This window comes from Anser brachyrhynchus, assembly GCF_964034855.1.
Source record: "Anser brachyrhynchus genome assembly, chromosome: 5".
Taxonomy (NCBI): domain Eukaryota; kingdom Metazoa; phylum Chordata; class Aves; order Anseriformes; family Anatidae; genus Anser; species Anser brachyrhynchus.
The window spans coordinates 5,247,219-5,267,011 of NC_137699.1; the positions used below are offsets into that span (position 1 = coordinate 5,247,219).

The 19,793-nt window shown below is 36.8% G+C and overlaps 1 protein-coding gene across 4 annotated transcripts in view; it reads right to left on the minus strand.

Annotated features, from left to right (window-relative positions):
• PIK3C2A (phosphatidylinositol-4-phosphate 3-kinase catalytic subunit type 2 alpha) overlaps nt 1–19,793 on the minus strand; it is a 49,545-nt gene that overhangs the window by 4,080 nt on the left and 25,672 nt on the right. For all 4 annotated transcript variants that reach the window (XM_080595754.1, XM_080595757.1, XM_080595755.1 and 1 more), the window contains exons 10-28: nt 17,762–17,804; nt 17,461–17,674; nt 17,253–17,375; nt 15,424–15,591; nt 13,106–13,214; nt 12,217–12,359; nt 11,402–11,590; nt 10,862–10,955; nt 10,500–10,594; nt 10,002–10,182; nt 9,304–9,408; nt 8,247–8,339; nt 7,361–7,490; nt 5,751–5,887; nt 4,921–5,090; nt 3,987–4,143; nt 3,452–3,561; nt 2,470–2,677; nt 201–325 (exon numbers count right to left, since the gene is read on the minus strand). In XM_080595754.1, the coding sequence (XP_080451880.1) occupies nt 201–325; nt 2,470–2,677; nt 3,452–3,561; nt 3,987–4,143; nt 4,921–5,090; nt 5,751–5,887; nt 7,361–7,490; nt 8,247–8,339; nt 9,304–9,408; nt 10,002–10,182; nt 10,500–10,594; nt 10,862–10,955; nt 11,402–11,590; nt 12,217–12,359; nt 13,106–13,214; nt 15,424–15,591; nt 17,253–17,375; nt 17,461–17,674; nt 17,762–17,804 (2,594 nt within the window). The remainder of the gene's footprint in view (nt 1–200; nt 326–2,469; nt 2,678–3,451; nt 3,562–3,986; nt 4,144–4,920; nt 5,091–5,750; nt 5,888–7,360; nt 7,491–8,246; nt 8,340–9,303; nt 9,409–10,001; nt 10,183–10,499; nt 10,595–10,861; nt 10,956–11,401; nt 11,591–12,216; nt 12,360–13,105; nt 13,215–15,423; nt 15,592–17,252; nt 17,376–17,460; nt 17,675–17,761; nt 17,805–19,793) is intronic.

Here is a 19,793-nt window from a genome sequence, read left to right on the forward strand (position 1 = left end):
TCTCCTCCATAATACTTCAAGATGACAATTTTCTCCCTTAATCGCCATCTCTGAGGTCTACTTAGCTTGAAATGGAGGCAAAACTGCTGAGAAGCGATCTTTAACTCCACCCAGTTGGAATCATTTTTTGCTGCATTATATTATTAGCAGTGCATTACATTTTGCTCATTATAACAGTGATGAGTGAGTGAGGAACATACCCTGGTAACTTCCAAAGAGGAAAGAGAATGCCAAGTTTGTTGTGGAGCTCCTGGAACTCATCAAATGTTCGGAAAACAAATGTTGGCTCAGCTTGCCCTTCTCTCAAAACTCTCACTACATATATCTGTCAAAAATACAGAAAAAAGAGACAGTAGTAGTAATGTTATATGACTGACTTTGTGTGACCGTATTTTAACAATTAACTCCTCCTACTATGGTCATCTTTCTCCTGCATACGTTTCCCAGTAACACTGTTTGAATTTTAAAGTTAGAATTATTAATAGCCCTACTGTAACGCAAAGTAACATTACATGATTTTCCCATAACGTAGGTCCACATCTGACAGTGGGATAAAAGTAGTTAAAGCTAAGCTGTCAGCATTCCCACTTTTAAGCCTCATTCTAAGTTCATAGTGTATAGCAGGTGAACAAACTTTTAATAGATCAGTGCAAGACTTTATCTAGCCACATACCTGCGCAGCCAGTACTACTGTGAAAATTTACAGGTGCAGACTATGGAGAAACCTAATGGCTTCTTCCTCCCCAGTCTAATTCTCTACGATTCTAATGGATTCAACTTTTTAAATATGCTGGACAGATGCAGGTGTACTGCATTATATAAAAGGAACTTCAAAAAAAATACTGGGGATACATCCCTAGGATGCCGTTATTCATGTCATTATAAAAGGGAAATGGAAGTTGAAAAACTGCACGGAAAATTAAGTTCAGTGGATTCAATTTATGGGCAAAGAAGTTAGAGATTTTTTTTGTTTGTTTGTTTGTTGTTTTTTTTTTTTTTTAACAGAAGCAGATCACATCACCTTAGCAATTTCCTGGAAAATAAAAGGCTGCCTTGGCTTAGATCAGGAGTACTCAAATACATTAATAATACGGTGATTCACTGCAAAGCTTTTCTTCGACTCTGGAATTATTTATCTTTACTCTAACTTACCTAGGTGGTGTCTAGGAGATTAAGTCATTCACAGCAAAGGCAACTTGGAAACAGATACACGTTACCATATTAGCATAGCACTTTTAAAATCAACTTGAGGAAAAAGTAACTTGGGCTAAACTAGTCTAGGCCAGCAAACAGCCATAGTGAAATAACGATAATAAGGAAGGAAATAACATTGTTGCACATCTTCACAGGGATATGATTATCCATAAAAGTCTTAAAGTGTAAGCCAGGTCTATCAAAATCCCAAATTGTATTGTTTGCTGTTACTTCTGCCCTTTACGCTTTTTTCTGGATACTTTTCAAGGTGCGTCTTCATTTTGAAGAACATTCTTAGATGTCAAAAATACCAATCTCTACTTTAGCAACCAAGTTGTGGGTTTAGCCTGACCAGCAGCTAAGCAGTCACACAGCTGCTTGCTCACTCCCACACTCCAACTGTCAGAACAGGGGAGAGAATAAAAGCCAAGTAAGAAGACTCAAAGTTGAGACAAAAAGACAGTCCTTGGGGTGGAAAGGCAGGAGGTGATGCAAATGCAATTTCTCACCACCTCCCATATGCAGACCCATACCCAGTCAGTCTCCAAGCAACAGCCACCTTGGAAGATGGTTTCCCACCCACTTCTTCTCCCACCCCCCAGCCCCTCTTCTTCCCTTTTATTTTTTAAGCCAAGCATGATATGCCAGGGTATGGAACATCTCTGGTCAGTTCCAGTCAGCTGCTGTGTCCCTTCCCAACTCCTCGCCCACCTAAAGCCCACTCACTGCAGGAGGCAGCTGCGGAACGGGGTAAAAAAGAGAAAGGCTTGGCAATGGACAACTGCTGTTTGGCAACAGCCAAACCAACGGCCGTAAATCCAGAACAGCACCAAATGGGCTCCCGTGAAGAAAGTTAACTCCATCCCGGTCAGACCCAGTACAGCTCTGCTCTTCTTCAGGAAGCAAGCAAGCAGGCCCATTCCCAGTAAGATCTAGATTTCAGTGGTGGGTTTTGGTTTTACTTCACCCACAGTGGGGCTCAGTTGGGTGTGCACATGTCCAGGCTCCCCTTATAGTCTATGCGGTCAGAATTCAGAAAATTTTTAAGCTCATCCTTATCTGTCATCAGTGCATAATTCAACATGTAAGGCTGTATTTACTTAATATCTGACAATAAAGGAAACCTAGCTGTCTATCTCAAAGGTAGCTACTGAAGGCTAAACCAGGCAAGTCACACCTGGACTAACTCTTTGTGACTATGTACTGAACTTAGAGCAAGACGGAGAACGGATCTCGTTGGAAGAAAATGCATGGAAAGGGATTCTACATACTCACATAATGTTTATCTGGATTATATCTCTTCTGATATGTAAACACAGACACTTGTTTGATTCGGCCATCTTGTTTCAGAGAATATGTCTTAGCAGAAAATGAAAGGATGGGTTCATCATTAGATGGTAGACCTGAGAAACGCAGCTGAGCCAAGTTATGAATGAAAAAATTAAACTTTGTGGCAACGCTTCCTAGACTGGATTCAATCAACCTACGGAAGAAAAAAGTAACTTCAAATACTAGAGCGCATTTCAGAACACAAAAATTGTTCTGTCAATCAGACAAATTTTAAGTCTTTAAGAAAAATAAAAAAACAAGTTATTAATGACAGAGAAACAGAGTTTTTAAACTAAAATTGACCGATGAGCTATATAAATAGCACCACACAAGCATTTAACAGGAGATTCTGTATTCGAACTTTGGAACTGGTTGTTATGTAAAAAATTACATGCATACTATTGCAGTCTGTCCCCCCCCTCATATATTTAAAATGTGTTACAATAACACATTTTGTAACACATAGCAACAACTCAGTTACACTATATGCACACACCCACTTGCTATATTGGAGTGTCATCCTTCCCTCCCCAGCATACTAAAGCACTTTTTGGAAAGCTGCTTTACACTGCATGCATTTCAAGGATACCAACACATACACTGCTATTAAGGAACTTGGATGCATTCAAAATGCAAGTCTCAAACAGCAGAATAGAATTGCTTGCTCTCACTCTTCCAAACCATTCTTTTGCATTCGGTTACTTTTAAAGGCGAAGTATCTTAGCACAAGCATTAATCATATATGAAACTGGTCTTACTTATGCAGTTTACTGGTTCACTGATTGGTATTCTGCAATTGTACAATGCAACTAACTCAACTTCTACAGATATGCTTGTGAACGTCCTTAGTAAATTTTCACCAAAGCAGGAAGCTCCCATCAGAAGAATGATGCTGGTGGTTATTTTAGTTCTTTCACTTATCCAGTACCTTGTAAAGAAAATGGTAGCTTCTGCATCTGTTGTTTGCGGCTGAAGAGCATCCTGGACATACTTCAAGTCCTGAATACCACTTAGTTCTGGTAATCCAGAAGAAAGCATCTGTAGGAAATTACATTTGCAGTTTTAATGTAATAAACATTCTTATGTGGAAATAATTAAAATTCTTAGACCTTCAAATTTAAGTGAAGCTGCAATAAATTGCTGAATGCTAACAGATATAGCCAAATAATTGCTTCCAATCAGCATTTATTCCCTTGTCTTACCTCTGCTGACTTAAAAGCACCTAACAGAGCTTTGCAGTGTAATTTATGGTATTTTTGAAGTTTTACATTCTCAGGAAATAGGTAGGTAGTTAAAAAGGAGCCTAAAAAAATTCACCACATAAAACCTTCCCCAAAAGTACATCTGATATTTCTGGCTTCTAAAGACATGCAAGAGTTCCGGCACCATAAAAAGCTTAGAATGTAATATGAGCCAACATTACAGATCTATCAAGTTTCAATTGAATTTAATACAATGCTTACCAGGGAAAGTAGGTTAAGGAAGAGGTTTGCGTGTTTCCTTATCGAATTGTAAGCTTGACAACAGAGATCCACAAACAATTGAAAGCGAATAGTCGGTTTTTCACCACCGTTAATGACATAGGCCATATCTGATGTTAGCACAAAAGGAGCCCGATCCCTGTCCAAAAAGCACAGAATTTCTATGTTGATTATAAGGTCTATTCACTTTGTCACGTGCTTCCCTCCACTCCCAGGTATTCGTATCAAATAAACCATTAATACCACATTACTTTTCTAGTTTGGGATCAGCTGCTTACTGCCATCTTTGATTCCCAACACATTAACACGGCACCGGACCTACAGATTGCCCAGAGCAATGCTTAGAAGCCAGGTTACCTTACAGTGCCTTTCGTCCCTCATTTCTAGAAGCCATAACACACTGATAAAAATGCAGCGAATATATTGTCACCTGAACTTCTCTGTCCTGATGACATAAACCATCTTCCCCAATGCAGAGGAGTAGTAAAGACAAACTTGCTGCTCGCTCTTGTCTCTAACGTTGGCATTCACTACTGTTTTATAAGCCAGTGACTGTTTTCATTTGTTTCACACTCAGAGGTATTTGGATTATGTAACATTTCTGGCACTCAATTATTCATTCATTGATAAAATTTACATAATAAGCATTTTATTTGAAAGATACACCTATGTGCTTTGGCTTAAAATAGTTCTAGAGATATAACATGGAAACAGAAAGCTGGAGACTTTACGGAATGAATTCTATACAAACAAGTTTGAATGCATTCTGGAAACTTAGTGGTTAAAGTGGAAGATATTGGCTTCTAACTGAGAACATCACTTATCAGGAATTTAAATGTTAATGCTTATAATGCCTATAAATATATACTTTAAAAAAATCACTTCATTCTCTACATTGCTTAGCTACAGAAAATACCTTTTAAAGCTACCAAACATTTGTGCGTGACCCAAAAATTTTCCAAAGTCGATGTGAAACATATGCCCTGTGTTTCGAAGCATTATGTTATCATTGTGGCGGTCACAAATTCCCAACACATAAGTAGCTACACAGCATCCTGCACAAGAATAAATGAAGTTTTCTGAAGCCTGGGAAGGAGACAGAAAAAAAAAAAGTCAATTGAGAACAAGTGTCAATGGGAAAAACAGCATTCATACATTCAATAGTCAATCTTGACAAGGGTAAAATTCAAGTCAGACAAAGCCAGATCCTAAAATTCCTTTTCGAGTGTTCTTTGCAAAAATCTTTAGAAATCACACTCTCCAGCAAGTTTTGTTTTTTTTTTTTTTAATAAATACAAGAGAAAGGAGGAGTTGAAGACAAATCACAAGATGTAAGAAGTAAGCAAACAGTGAAAAGGGTACAAGAGATTTACTTTCTAATGTGTTGTAACAGCATCATAGCCAATAGAAAACGTTTTACTTTTGGCATCCTATGTCCCAAGAAGCACTGCTCCTAAACCACAATGAAGAGAGCTACCATTCCTTTCTATCTTAAAGTTTAGTTTTTTTCTATATCCAATAACCCCCCTCCGAAGTGAATCCTGAGAATTCATCTGACTCATTTGGAGTTAATCCCCTGTACATAAGGAATTTTCATTTACTCTTTCTGAAAAATAGGGAAAAAAAATAAGTTTCCTGGAAATTGCAAACGAGAATTTCAATGGAAGATGTAGAGTAAGAATTACATTCTTTAAAATGGTATTTATCCCTTTTGAAAGATCTTCAAAGGAACAATGAAAAGGTTACCTTTTCATATTCTTCCTCTGTAGGATTATACTTCCGCAACCATTCTGCCAGAGGTTTGTCTTTAAAAGAACCCGTCACCCCATATTCCACTTGAATTTTCCTAAGAGTTTCTGAAGCAGGAACGAGTTCTACCATGCCTTCGTATAAAATAGAACAAAATATATTTATTATCTCTTTAAGTTGCATTGTGTTTTCACTATTTGGTAGAAAGTCTCTTAACAGTGATGAATTTTATAATTTCAGATTTGCTTCTTTCAAAATTGACTCCTACTTAAAAAGACTTATTACAAGGCACGCCATGAAGCATGTGTAGAGATCCAAGTTAGGCTTGCTTTACTACAATTAGTTTTGGATGCTACGATGCACATAGAAATTGTTCTCTGAAAGCATTACTGTGTAATTTACTTTCTACTACATAAACTAGTATTGGTCTATAACTGTAAAACATTTTGATACTGACATTCCTCACAGACACAATGTAACAACTTCTAATGGCTGTTGAGTGTTGAAATAGACCAGACTGTTGCTTCAGAAATAAGGCAGAGTGGGATTTACATGTGGCCTTATTTTGGAGATACCATTTACTAAAAATATTTGTATAGCTAGATCATAAAAGGAAAACACTGACGTGAGTAAAACAATTTTACTTCTATCCTGGTGAGAGCTACTACAGGCAAATCTGCGATTTACATCTTTTTTATTTTTCACTTTAATCCTTCACATGCTTTAGGAATACTAATATGAACAGCAACAAAAATGTAACATGCTATGCCATCAATTCATTGCTTAAAGTAGGAAGAAATGTCATCTGTTTCTTGAAAAAACAAAGTCTTACATAAATCGAACCTTTGTGCTTAGTTTTGCAAACCTGAATTTCCATCATCTTTATTTATTTGGGAGTTTTCATCATGCTGTTCTAAGGACTGGCTGAAAAAATAAGTTTCTACACATGCTCTTAAAGATATGTGTTTCCTATTGGCTACCTCTAGAGAATTAGCAACTAAACTAGCAAAAAGCGCGTTCAGGGTGCGAGGCAATCTTAAAGTTCTGTGATTTAAGTTTCAAACCTAAAAGCCTCACATTCCCAAGGAACTTTGAGAAGCATATCACATTAATTCTAGGAGGGCTGGAAAATGGACGCAGTGTTTCAATACTCCCTGACTCAACTTCAGCAGATTCCAAATACCTTATAATGTCACTTTGGACTTGAATACATTCTTTCACCATAACTAAATTTCAGAATCAGGACTGCCAAGGCACCATTAGTTTCCTGTGTTGCAGTACGAACATCAGAAGCCTTAAGCTTTTATTGTTACATTTATGCATTTGTACCACAGTTCATCAACAGCAGAATGCATAAACCTCAGGACTCAAGAGAAGAAACAAATTTAAATGCAACTCAGCCACCAGGGAATTCCAAACAATTCAACTTTCTATACTTTTGAATATGGAAGTTCCTTGTAAAGAAGGCCTTTGGCTTTCCACTGTTTCTTGAGCCTGCCTTTGAGTAGAAATTTTCTCTATGAGCATGACAAAAAGTTGGGGGGGGGGGAGGTGGAGAGCAGGAGGGAAGACACCAACTGGATTATAAACAGCATCTGGTTTTGCACCTCGATCTTTTCCAGTTGAGAGACATTTGAAGATAACCATCCGTAGATCTAGTCCCTCCTGCAGCCAGATCTTATCCATAATCTTAATCATTTGTAAAGCCAACATATCTTGTCGCAGATCTTCTCCAACCTTAAATGGAAAAATAAATGTTAACTGGAGACATAAAATGCTTTCAGCAAAACTAAGTTTCAGATTTTAATTGCTTTACATTTCTAGTAAGGGATGCATTATGCTACTTATTTCCTCACAGCTACGAATTTAATAAGAGAAACTACACATACCATTTTCACATGCAGTAGACTGACTTTCAGATCGTACCACTTGTTCAAATGTTGGTTAACTTTTGAAATTGTAATATTTAGAGAAATTTTACAAAAACACTACAGCGTTTCTTATTCCTTTTTATCATTAAAGCTTTACGACCTCTCTGAGAAGATGCTAGGTAATAGCTGTTCCAAGGAAAACTGTACTTGTCCTTAAAAGAGCGCATTAACTCCAAGCACTACCTGTTATCCCATGCAGCTTTAGAAAGGTCATAGCAGTTATGTCAGATGTGCATATCATCTGTGAAAAACATACTCTCCTGACTAACAGGGAAGTTCTATGGATACTTTCAAGATTCTGAGGTGTTCATTTACATGGTGTCATGCCAGCACTAAGGTGGGAGTTTCCAGTTTTACAATTATAAAAATTAGCTGTTTAGTGAAAATTAACCTTTTTCAGACATCCGTTCCTAATTGTTAAGCTGAAGGGATGGTTTCTAGATGCACAGGAGGAAACTCACAAAGTAACTAAGCTTACTGATCTACAGTAAATTTAATCGCTGTTTCAGTGGTATCCATTATCATTTAACATTTTTCTCTCCACCACACACATAAGGCCTACCTTAAACATCACATTAATTTCTTCTCCCAGAGGGTCTGCATTTATCAGTGCAACTTTCAGTGGTACTGCATTGGAGCTGAAGAAAGAACATGCCTACAAGTAGATTTAGTGTTAATACTCGAAAAGGACTACTCCCGCTAGCCCAGAAAATAGGACATTCTGACAACAAGCACGTATGACACACAATGTGCATATTCAGACTTTTAACGTTGCAATTGTGGTGAATACGTGCTTCTTTTGAATAAAGAGCTCTTCGGCTGATACTCGTTTAGTTCTTGTATGAAAGCCAACAGTGCAAAACAGTAATGGTTTATACATTTTGAAAAGTGAGTAAAATATGAATAAATATTTTATCAGCAACTATTTTAAATTTTAATTATAAAAGACAGCTATTTGTATCTCTTGCTATATTCTGTTATCTGCTTTCAAGTACATACCTGTGGTTTAATTAGTAGATATAATAGAGAAGGAAAGCAAAAGAACTCTCTACATAGGAATAAATCCAGCGTTAGAGACCTTTAGGTTCCTAGTCACGCACAATGTGATAAACAAGGTTGTCAGAGCGGATATTGCCAAACCTTGCAGAGTTCTGGAGAAAATTACCTGCTTCTCCTACACTATCATTTGTTGGATCTTCATAATTAAATAACGCTATTGTTTGCCTCCCTTGATTTAGTACATCTCTTGGACGTAACCAGTAACAGGTAGCTGTTCACTTTTCTGTTTTGATTACCACTGCAAACAAGATATTTTTCATGTACTTTATTTCTCTCCTTTACTACAGCCAGAATTGCTGGTCTCAAAGCAGACAGGGTCTGAAGACGTAATAAACTACTACTTTTTCCTTTTTAAATAAAAGTACCTTCACTTGGTTTTATACAAGGATAACTTTAGTCTTTTCTTAGCTAATTTTACTCCCTCTTTCAATCTATATTTTTAATTAAAACCCTCCCCAACTAGTGCAAAGAGCTTTCAAGAACTCGATTTTCCAATTAGTAAAAGCTTTGCCTATGTGTAATTGTGACAAAAAGGTTTTAAAACTATGAATGTGCTGTACCTTAATATTTAGTTCTTTTGCCACAAGACTGGGATTGAGAGGCAAACGGCATTTGTTCTTCAAGAAAAATGACTGCACACGTTCCATACCACTTTGTAAAGCAGCCTGCAGACACAAAAAAAAAAGTTCAGCTGATATTCTACTAACTGGAGTATCTACAGGAAACTTCTGGACAAAGTTATATCTGAAATACACCATAACCAATGTTTTAACTCCTCAGTGTCAAAGGAATACCAAATATAAGTTCTAACTATTGTTTTGGCTATTAAAAAAATGCATATGCTTAGCAGTACAATACTAATATCCCTTTTTGTTAAAATTTTCTGACTGAATCAGATAATAGCATCCCACTCTATCAAACTGTAAACTTACATTCTTATCATATAGATATCCCATTCTTTTGCAGAAGGGGATCACTCTTCAGCAGTAATAGCTTTAAATCTAAATCCTGCTTACTGTATACAGAAAGCATCCCGCTTCCTTACCTTAACACCTCACACAAATCCATGCTGCAGTTGACAACAAATTTGACAAAGACATTGACTTCTTTAAGTCATTAGCTTGCTACAATGCAGAGCAACAGATTCATAGTCTTCCTATATATATATCATTTGATTGAACTTAGACTAAAAAGGTAATTGAGTGGATTGCTTTGAAGGTAATCTTCTTAAAGAATATTAAAAATTTAATCTACACACCTGTCGACCTGATACACCTGTTTGCTTGACTTTTTCTGCTACCATTCCAAAAAGCTGAACCAGTCTGGTCTGCTTCTCCAGCTCTTCCCTCAACCCTTTTCCACAGACTGAAAGAAAGGCTCCAAGAATTTGCTCATATCTTACACCAAACTTTGAATCATAGAGCGTATCCTTAAGAAGCCTGAAATAACAGATTTAAATTAAATTTTCATCAAGGAAATACTGTGAACAATGCAATAGTCAAACAGAGAAATATTTTAGCGAATAGGTATTTTTTATATACACACATATATAATCAGTATCTTGATTTAAAAGGCAAGAAGTTTGCGCCTCATAGAAGCACTGTGTTTCTTCATGGAAAAAAGCAGGATGTAGATTTTGTCTCCTCTTCATCTGATGTAACTTTGTTATGAACTGTGCTATTAAGACAGCATTTTTTTCCGGAAATAGTAATCTTATAATTATCATATGTGAACAATGGAACAGAGAACATCTTACCAGTAAAGGTAGTGTGCTATTCGGATACTTCCCAATGCCCGTGCCAAAAGAAATTGGACAAGAGCACTGTCCAGGTAAGTTTCATACTTCAATGCCTAAATGCAAAGAAAATGAAATAAATGGGATATAGATTTACTTTTAGATGAAGACAGATTTTATGACTGGCACACTGATAGAACCACTACAAATCCAGAGGACAGTCACAGAGCAACTACCTACTTAAATTGTTTTCCACCCTATGCAATAATTAAGGTTATTAAGTATAGAGGTATGCAATTGCATTTCCATGACTACTAGTCAGGGACTCCTTCAGATTTTCAAGAGCAAAAAATTCAAACTTCAGCGTAAACAGTAAATCTTACCTGCACAAATTGAGGGAGGAAATCTGTTAATTCATCATCACTTAATGTCTCTATCCAATTCATAGCTGTATTTCGCACTTCCTGATCAGCAAACCTAGAAAGTCATCACAAATTCACATTAAGTTTGTTCTGTTTGTGTAGGACTTACTTCCTTTTTTAAGATTATATTGATTCTTTTCTATCTAGCTAAAGTCTGTAACAGCTCGATAAAGGACCTACAGGTTTCAGATGCTTCAAAGGCATTACGTAAGACGCAAACACATGTGTTTAAGACAAGCATACCGACCTCTCAAAATTTCAGTCTTGATAGCTTTGCTATATACCTTGCTTTCTGTTACAAATTACATTTCAGAATCCTAACCGTAACTGTTAGTCTTTGACTACATGACTTGGTTAAGCCTGTCGGAATAAAGTTAGGTATGAGAAATTTTATTTATTTATTATTTATTATTATTTATTTTTATTTATTTATTTAGCTTATCTTCTACTGAAGAAAAGTCATTTGTCTGACACACACAAAACTTTACTTTGTTTTCTTACTTTGAATCAAGTAGTTCCAGTGCAGCTAAGGGTGATAAAGGAGGCCACTGCTGAAGTAATGAATATATTTCTGGAAGACTTGCCCAGTCCCAGTGAGGGGCACTAGCCAGTATTTTTGGTAAGCTATTAGTATGAGTATGACAATAATGTCTCTTCTCCCACAAAAATTCTTTATCTTCTTTTGACAGCCTGCAGACAAAAGCATTTTAGTTTATAACGCAAGTTACAGAACATCACCCACATATCCCCAGTGCTACTGGTCACAGTATACGTACAGATAACCTTGCACACAAAATAGAATGACACGTAAAATGGCTATTTCCTCCATAAAAATCTATAACAGGTGCAAAACAAGACTCAAATGTTATGGAAACAGTTGTTCAAAGTTATAAATTTCAGAGGACAAGAATAGGTTTTAGTGTAATCTGAAATAAACCAAAATGTTCGTGCTAGTTCAGTGCAGATGACTAGGATAGCCTGCCAGAAATGCTTTCATGGCATATGAACTGCTGAAATTGTCACTGCTCCTTGTAACTGAAGAAATATCAAGCAGGAATAGGCATATACAGCAGCCAGGCAGAGTAGCAGTTTTCTAACAGGAGAATATTATGGCACTGGCCAGAGAAAACACAAGTGAATTTATTAAGTCAGCACCATTATTTTGCAGGTTTCATACAATCTCGTTTAAATCTCCACAGGTCTTCAAAATATACTAGAAGCACATTAAAGAAGCTTAAGCATCAATTAATATTCCACACCCTAGATGTACAATTGTCATGTACAAAGCGATCATAGCTACAAAGAGGTGAACATACCCAATGGTGTTATCCTTAGAGAGAATGGCGAGGAGACGTTCTCTCAGTGGTTTTTCCAATGTTTCTATGGAATGTTGCACAGTAGTCTTTGCAGCCTGAGGAATTTTATATTCAATATCAAAAGCATGGGATGGAAAGTCAACCTAAAAAAAAAAGTTCTTAAGAACAGTGCAGAAAGCTCCCCTTTCCAGCAGCATCAAGTGTTTAGGCATCTGAATTCTTTAGTTCTACACATGTAACAGTTTTCAGGTATTGCTTCCAGAATATTGCCTGCCCCCATCTCAATTATTCCACAGAATTGTGGTCCTTAACTGTATGATAACTGTGGTGTTGTACAAACCAGTAGTCGGAGTACTCCTCTGAAGTGAAATGAGGATGCTTAGAGCTTCGCGTAAACACAGAACTATTAAAAAACATACCCAGTGGTATCAATCAAACCATCAACTCTAACCATATTTTGGGAGTTCTAAGCCATGCCTAACAAAGTACCTTCCCTTGGGACCAAAATTTGGACACTGAATTGAGAATGAGAGGCACTCATGTTCTATGAAGAAACTGGAATTGCTATTACTTGGATCTAGACAACTCCCCTTTCAGCACACATTTCTACAGATTGCTTTTCAAAGGTTTTCTCTCCCAGTACTGATAGCACGTATTATTAAGGCATTTCCAATGTCTCCAATTTCAACATAGTGATTCTATATCTGAGTTGTATACATTTAATGCAGCTTTCTATCCCTTGCCCGTAAAGGATAGTAATCGCTATTCTATGCTGGCTTTCATATATGAAAAGATTTACACTCTCCCTAGAACAATCTATTACCACTCTTCTATGAGTTAGTCACAACATTCACACAAAATGTAGTCAAGTCAGAAGCATATATATAACCTGCAATACTATTCTTTCCATATTTCCTTTCTTACTGGCCATCCCTGATGCGTGATTTGGATGCGATGAGGTCCAGAGTTGCAAGAGCTTTGTCCCACAAGTTAGCAATCTGAGAGAAAAAGCATGTACAGGTATTAGTGTCAAAATCTGTTTACTTCAACGGAGTATTAGTTATTAAAATAACATCAGCTTAAAAAAGGGGATCACGTCCATCAAGCGTCACTTCCATTTTTTCCTTTCACTGGACATGTTTTATGTTTTAAGTCCCTTAGAATGCTTGAACCTGCATACATCTGTTATTGAAAAAGGCAGAGGAAAAATTCGGTGCTGACATGGTCGACCCCGCTAAATGAAGCGTTCTCAACTTCTTAAAGAAAAAACAAATACTTTTGCCTCTGAGGAATAAACTAAACACAAGAACCTCCTTACCCTCTCAGAAGAAAGATATAAGCATATGAATATTACAGAAATTATCACTTCCCTGGACTTTCCACATTACTAGGTTCTCCTAGGGCATATCAGGTGACATTGATATTTGCCAATTTATTTCCAATGTTAGTAGTTTCCAACTGTAATGAGGCACAACTAAGGTATTTCATAAATCAAGAAGCACTGTAATCCAAAGCACAGCAGACTTCTGTCCATCTTTAAAAATGAAAATAACATCTCTCAAAAGACCGCTCAATGGCCAAGCTTTCAGTATATTTCAAGAAATGGTTTGGTATTCATATGTTTTAAAGAACAGTTCTTTATTTATGTAAATATTGATTAACTGGGAGTTTGTGGCGCCAATAAAAATTACTAGATCATGCCACAAAGCGTAACTTAACAGCTTGTTCTTTTTAAGAGTTTCTATGTTTAATACACTTGCTATAGCCTTCTGTCTCATCCACAAGCAAAGATATTTTAAGCCACTCCACACACACTTCATCAGATGATTAGCATTTTGGAATATTCATCACTTAGTGATGAAAGTTTCAAGGAACAGGAAAGTGCAGGAACATTATCTGAGGAAAATTACAGTAGGCTTTTCATTCTTAGTGATATAAGAAGTTTAACAGGATCCAACAACCACATCTGAAGAAAGATCAGTTCAAACTAGAAGTACTCCGGAAGTGTAACAGGATTAAACAGAATTTTTAATTTTTATTTTTTAAAGAAACCCAGCTTTGAATCAAAAGGAACCACTTCAGAATATCCCGTGATCTCTATTACTCATATAGGTTAACAGGCAAAATGAGCCATTTCTGCTATGAAACTATACATGTATTTTAAAAGATACGTGTGTTTTAGAACAGTATTTTCATTCTCTTGCTGGCTTATTTATTGCCACCCTATTAACGAACGGGCTTAGAAATTTAAGAGTATTAAAATCAATCTATGCAAAAGGTAAGATATTTAATCGAATTTAATTCTCTGATTTTGCTCCTGTATATGTAAACTTAATGAAACATGCAGCATTGATTATTTTACAGCCAAAGCAAAGATGCCTCTAAAGAATAATAGTACTTAGAAATACTGCAAACCTTGAATTAAAGGTATTTTAGTTACAACACAGAGCCATCGCCATATTTAGCTTTACAAAAAGAACTGGATGAAGAGTTATTCTTTCCTATCTTAATACAGTTTTAAGGTAAAAGGCCCTCTTACCTAGTGACATGGAAGGACAGTACATTAGTTACCTGCTGTCAGGATTCTGTTCTCTTTTGTATTGCACTAGACACTATTCCTCCTGAATCCATCACTCGCTGCCAATACTTTCTTTTGCAAGTTGCATTCTCTATCACTGTAGCTCATGAATTGGCTGAGAAGTGGCTGCCTGCACTTCATGTGCTAAAATATACATGAATGCCAACTGAACTATCTCTAGCCAATATGATATACTTTCAGAACTCATGAAATGCCACCCATCAAGACAACGCGCTCTCAGTGTAGAAGGGAGGCTTTCAGTTCAGCAGACAGTGACACCTGCAGATACTTTAACTGCATATGACTTATGCAGCAACAGATCCAGATCCAAATGTCAGTGAATTAATTCCTCAAAGGACCACTTGTGGTGGTGGTGCGCTTGCATCCTCAGCTGCTGCATACTTACAAACTGTTGCTGCTACCATGATCTCTTTTGGCCTACGTGACTATGGGCCATCCAATTGAATTTAACTGAAGATATTATTTCCATAACGATACAGTTGAAGATTCTTACCTTTGTTACTTCCTGCTACGTTCAGCAGCAGAGAAGCAGTTTCTGTAGTTAGGTGTACTAAACTTTATATAGAATAAATCATGTTAACAAACTTACCCATATTTTGCATACTTACCGCCTAAAATCGAAAAGAGGTAGAGAAACCTGACCCAACATTTCTGGGCCCTTTCTCTGCTTATTTGAATCAGGAGAACTTCCACTACTTTGATTCAGAATTCCAAACAAAGTCAGACACAAGACTGATTCCAAAGGCAGTTGTGAAATCTGGATGGGGAAAATTATTCTATAAAATAAAAGTATTAAAGTAAGTCAGACATAGAAGGAAAAACAATTATTAGTAAATTACAGGCTTGTCATCCATATAATCTGTTGCTGCCTTTGGCTTTCAAAAAGGCAATTAACACTGAAGGACAAATGTTTCCGTGCAATTATATTTCACTCTACTATCTCCCACACCGATAGTTCATAAAAACTACCAAGTTACAATTCTGCACTGTAGATAGATTTAGAACAACCCTTTTTAATATGCAGTAGAACAACCCTCTTTAATCTTTGTCTATTAAATCACATTCCTTGCTCAGAACTGCACAGTCCAGCATAACCAGTCTTCCCACTCTACTCACTACCAGGACACATACAATTCCATGTTAGCTGCCTCCTCATCTCTCAGATCTGACTGAAGAGGCAGCTGACAACAGTTTCCTGTCCCAATGTATTAATCTCTGAAGAACTACTGAAATTTAAATTCACCAGATGGTACAAACCCAGCACCCACACTGAAAGCAGCTGAGGAGCATACACCCCACTGGACAACTCAGATCGTTGTTTACAGTGTTTTCACTGCTTAAAGCGTTCTTTGATTTTCTGTAATTTTTTGAATTACATTTTGGTGCGGTATCACAGCACGCTACTAAGCCAGTTACAATATAAAAGACCACAATTGTACTAAGCAGCTTATAAGCAGTCTGTTTAACATCTTTCACTGTAATACACTATCACTTGTCAACAAAAGACCTGACAATTAATTCATTGCAATATCAGAAAAAAAAAAAAGTGGCCAGAGTACTCTCTGGAGGCATGTATTCCAGAACCTGAAACTTTCATTCCTGGCCTGAAATAATTTGTCACTGTAGACTTTTGGAGTATTCCTTGGAGTCCATTTCTGACCTTTAAAAATAGTCAGGAAAAGAGAAATAAGGAAACATGGGAGCTCATCTGACACCTCAGTTATGACAGGCTGCCTGGTAACTACAAAGTCAAAAAGAGTAACTTGTGTATAGATAATGAAAGACGTTTTCCCCTCTCAGATATCACCTGCCATCCTTTTTCTCTGCATGCCCCTGCTTCTTCCTTTTCTACCCTTTTCCCCTGCCCCATAAAAAGAGACCTAACTTTAGTAGCTCAAACCAGACATTCTCATATGCTATAGACAGATACTCTAAGCACTTATGCATCTGATCTCTTTATAGAAACAATCCTAAATTAGATTTATTAATTAGATACGAAGTTGTTGTGACATATTTGGAACAAAAAACTATTCAGCATTAATGTCAATAAAAGTCAGCTGCTTTTCCTCCCCATTTAGACAATCTGAGCACTGCTTAAAAGCAAGCTTTATTCATCCTTCTTCTTTAAGCAGTGCAAGCTGTTCCCATTACAAAGAATGCTATGACCTTCCCAACTCATTATAGTTGTATACTATAAATAAATTAGCACAGGGCGCTTGTCCAGAATTTCCATTCCCAGTTTTAAAACACAGGGCGAAATACCATTCAGAATAATATTTCTCATTTTGCTCTCCAGTCTCTCACACAGTTCTTTCAACACTTTGGAAGCAAGAGCTGATTCAATTAGTGTATTCAGCAGCCAGCTAGGTAGGTATTAGCTAAAACAAAGTATTTTGCAGAGGGGGGTGGTGGCGATTAGCATTCTAAAATCACTTACAGTTCATCCCATTTAATCAAGTAGAAGAAGTTCTTGTATGTGCCAACCTTCTTGGACTGAACAGGTTTGAACAGATCTTTTCCATTATGTGTCAGAGAACAAATCAAGTAGTATTTTTCATAACTGGACGAGGAAAAGAAAGTGAAGTAAACAAAAAGTAACTCCACAAAATAAAAAGGATGAATTTTACAATTAATGAGTTACTTACTTTGCTACCCAACCAGGAAAAATTCCATGTGCAGCAAATACTGTGAACTGGAGATGTTCCGTGGCAGTCCATGCTTCCTTAGTACTCTTATCTTTCGGAGAAATCGCTGCCAAACTGCTGCTACATGAATTCATGTGGAGTTGCAGAAGGGCCTCAACTGCTCTTGTTAACTGGTCTATACTCACTTTCAGAGGGCTTTCAGGCTGTAGTGAACCTAATTTATAAGTTACCTTTAATGTGTATCTGCCTAAAATAACCACCTTAGAGCAATTTTCAGATAAAATTGAAGAACTTTACTCACCAGATGAACTCTTGCTAGGGTCATCGCCACATTTTAAGGATACCTACACAGTAAGTTAGAATAAATTTCAGTAACAAGAAACCTATACTCATTTTCCATTGCCCTTAAAAGCTATCTTCTCCAGAAATTACAAAACATTTCAATTAGGGCCATATCTGGGTTTACACACCATACCTTTTATTCAATTTAAGTTCCCCAAGAGTTAACAGGCAGTGTCAATATTTCCACATCGTGTAGTAACTACTCACTAAGTTCAAAAGCTCATGTTTTGTCAAGTCACAACTATCCTGACATCCTTTATGAACTTTTAAAAGACAAGCTACGTTGGAATATTGCTTAGGATACTCTATCGTCCCCGAATAAAGAGGAAACTCAGGGCTGTTGCAGATGAAAGCAGAAGCCGGTAGCTCCATTATCGACAATTTAAGTCTAACAGCTGTTTTGTGGCATTTGTTCAGGAATCTTTGTATGCATAGTTACCATAAATTTTCTGAATTTAAAAAAAATAGGTTAACCTGAGGAAATTGAGGAGTAAGTACTGCCACTATCTGTTGTGTCTGCTTCTTGGTCTGCTAAAATGGAAGTCTAAACGTGATATGGTATCATAGCAATGTCTAGTCTCAACAAGGACACTGCTGCAGTCTACAGGTGACAAACAAATTATGGGAACTTACTCCCTTCGAATAAGAAAGGATTTCTTGCCAAATTCAACTTTGATAAAACTGTAACTTTTAATGAAAACTGAGCTGGTGATTTGAAAGCAAAACGTGATGAATTCCTTGACTTGCAGAATGAAAGCTCTCCTTACACCTTCTGTGCATTAACTGAGCACCTTGACAACATTAAGTTTCAACTGTCAAAAATTTCTGCTGAAAAAAAAAAACACAAAAAAAACAGAAACCTGGGGGGAGAGGGGTGTCAGGTAAGGGGATTGCATCTTTCTCCCCCCTCAGAAGAACTGCCATGTCTCCACCATACTTGAAGTAATCCAAGTACTTTGGATGACAGGATGCCAAACACTGGTGGAACAGCACTACAGATGTAATTCTCTGCTTGAAAATCTACTATTTTCTTTTACATGTTTGGCCAGAACATTGAACCACAAACCAATTACTAAAGAAAAAACACACACAAACAGTATCTTACAAAAGGTTTAGCTAGGTTTCTGAAAGCAATCCTTCATATACATTGCCATTCAAGCCAGTTTTCATCACAAGAAAATTAAAGTTTTTTACTGATAAAGAGGTACCTTTTCCAAATCCTGCTGGGATAGCATTTCTTGTGGAAGTTATTTTTACAATGCAGTCTAATTATTTGTATGGTTTTCTCCTACCAAAAACACAAACACTGGAGAAATACATGTTGTATTTCCCTCAGCTTTTATACCAATTTCCTGTATTCGTCTGCAAGAATTTTAGTGCTGGTGACAGCTATATTTATTCAGACTGTGCATTTTGCAAAAATTCAGCTCAGTATTCCAAATATATCAGTACATTGATGAAGCCAAAAAAAGCAAATAGAACAGCACGGGAATCACCACTCTCTCTAATACAACAGCAAGACAACAGAAATGGCATTACAAGGCTATTTAGCCTTTTTATTTGCATACTTTTTGCTTTAATGACTTTCTGACAAAGTGATGCGAGGCCAATTCTGCTCAAATTACCTGCTCACGGTAAGCCAGTTTTATCAAATTCTGCACTACTGGAGAAATTTTATTTTTGTCCATATGTTCAGGAATCCAGGAACATGGACTGCTAGAGTTTTTAAAACGTTGTTACTATTCACATAAATACTGCACAAAAAATACAACGTGAATTCCTTATCTAAGTGTAACTGCATTGATTTCAGAGAGCATGAGCTAGCTGTCAGTTTCCCTGGTCAGATTTAACAGCATCTGCTGTGACTTTAAAACTAGGTTAAAGCTGCTGTTTGGAACAAGAAAGGATTCCAAGACCAAAGTGATTAATGCATTAATAGCAAATTGTTAAAATAAACTGATGTTACCAAATAAAAAAATAACCACCACCAC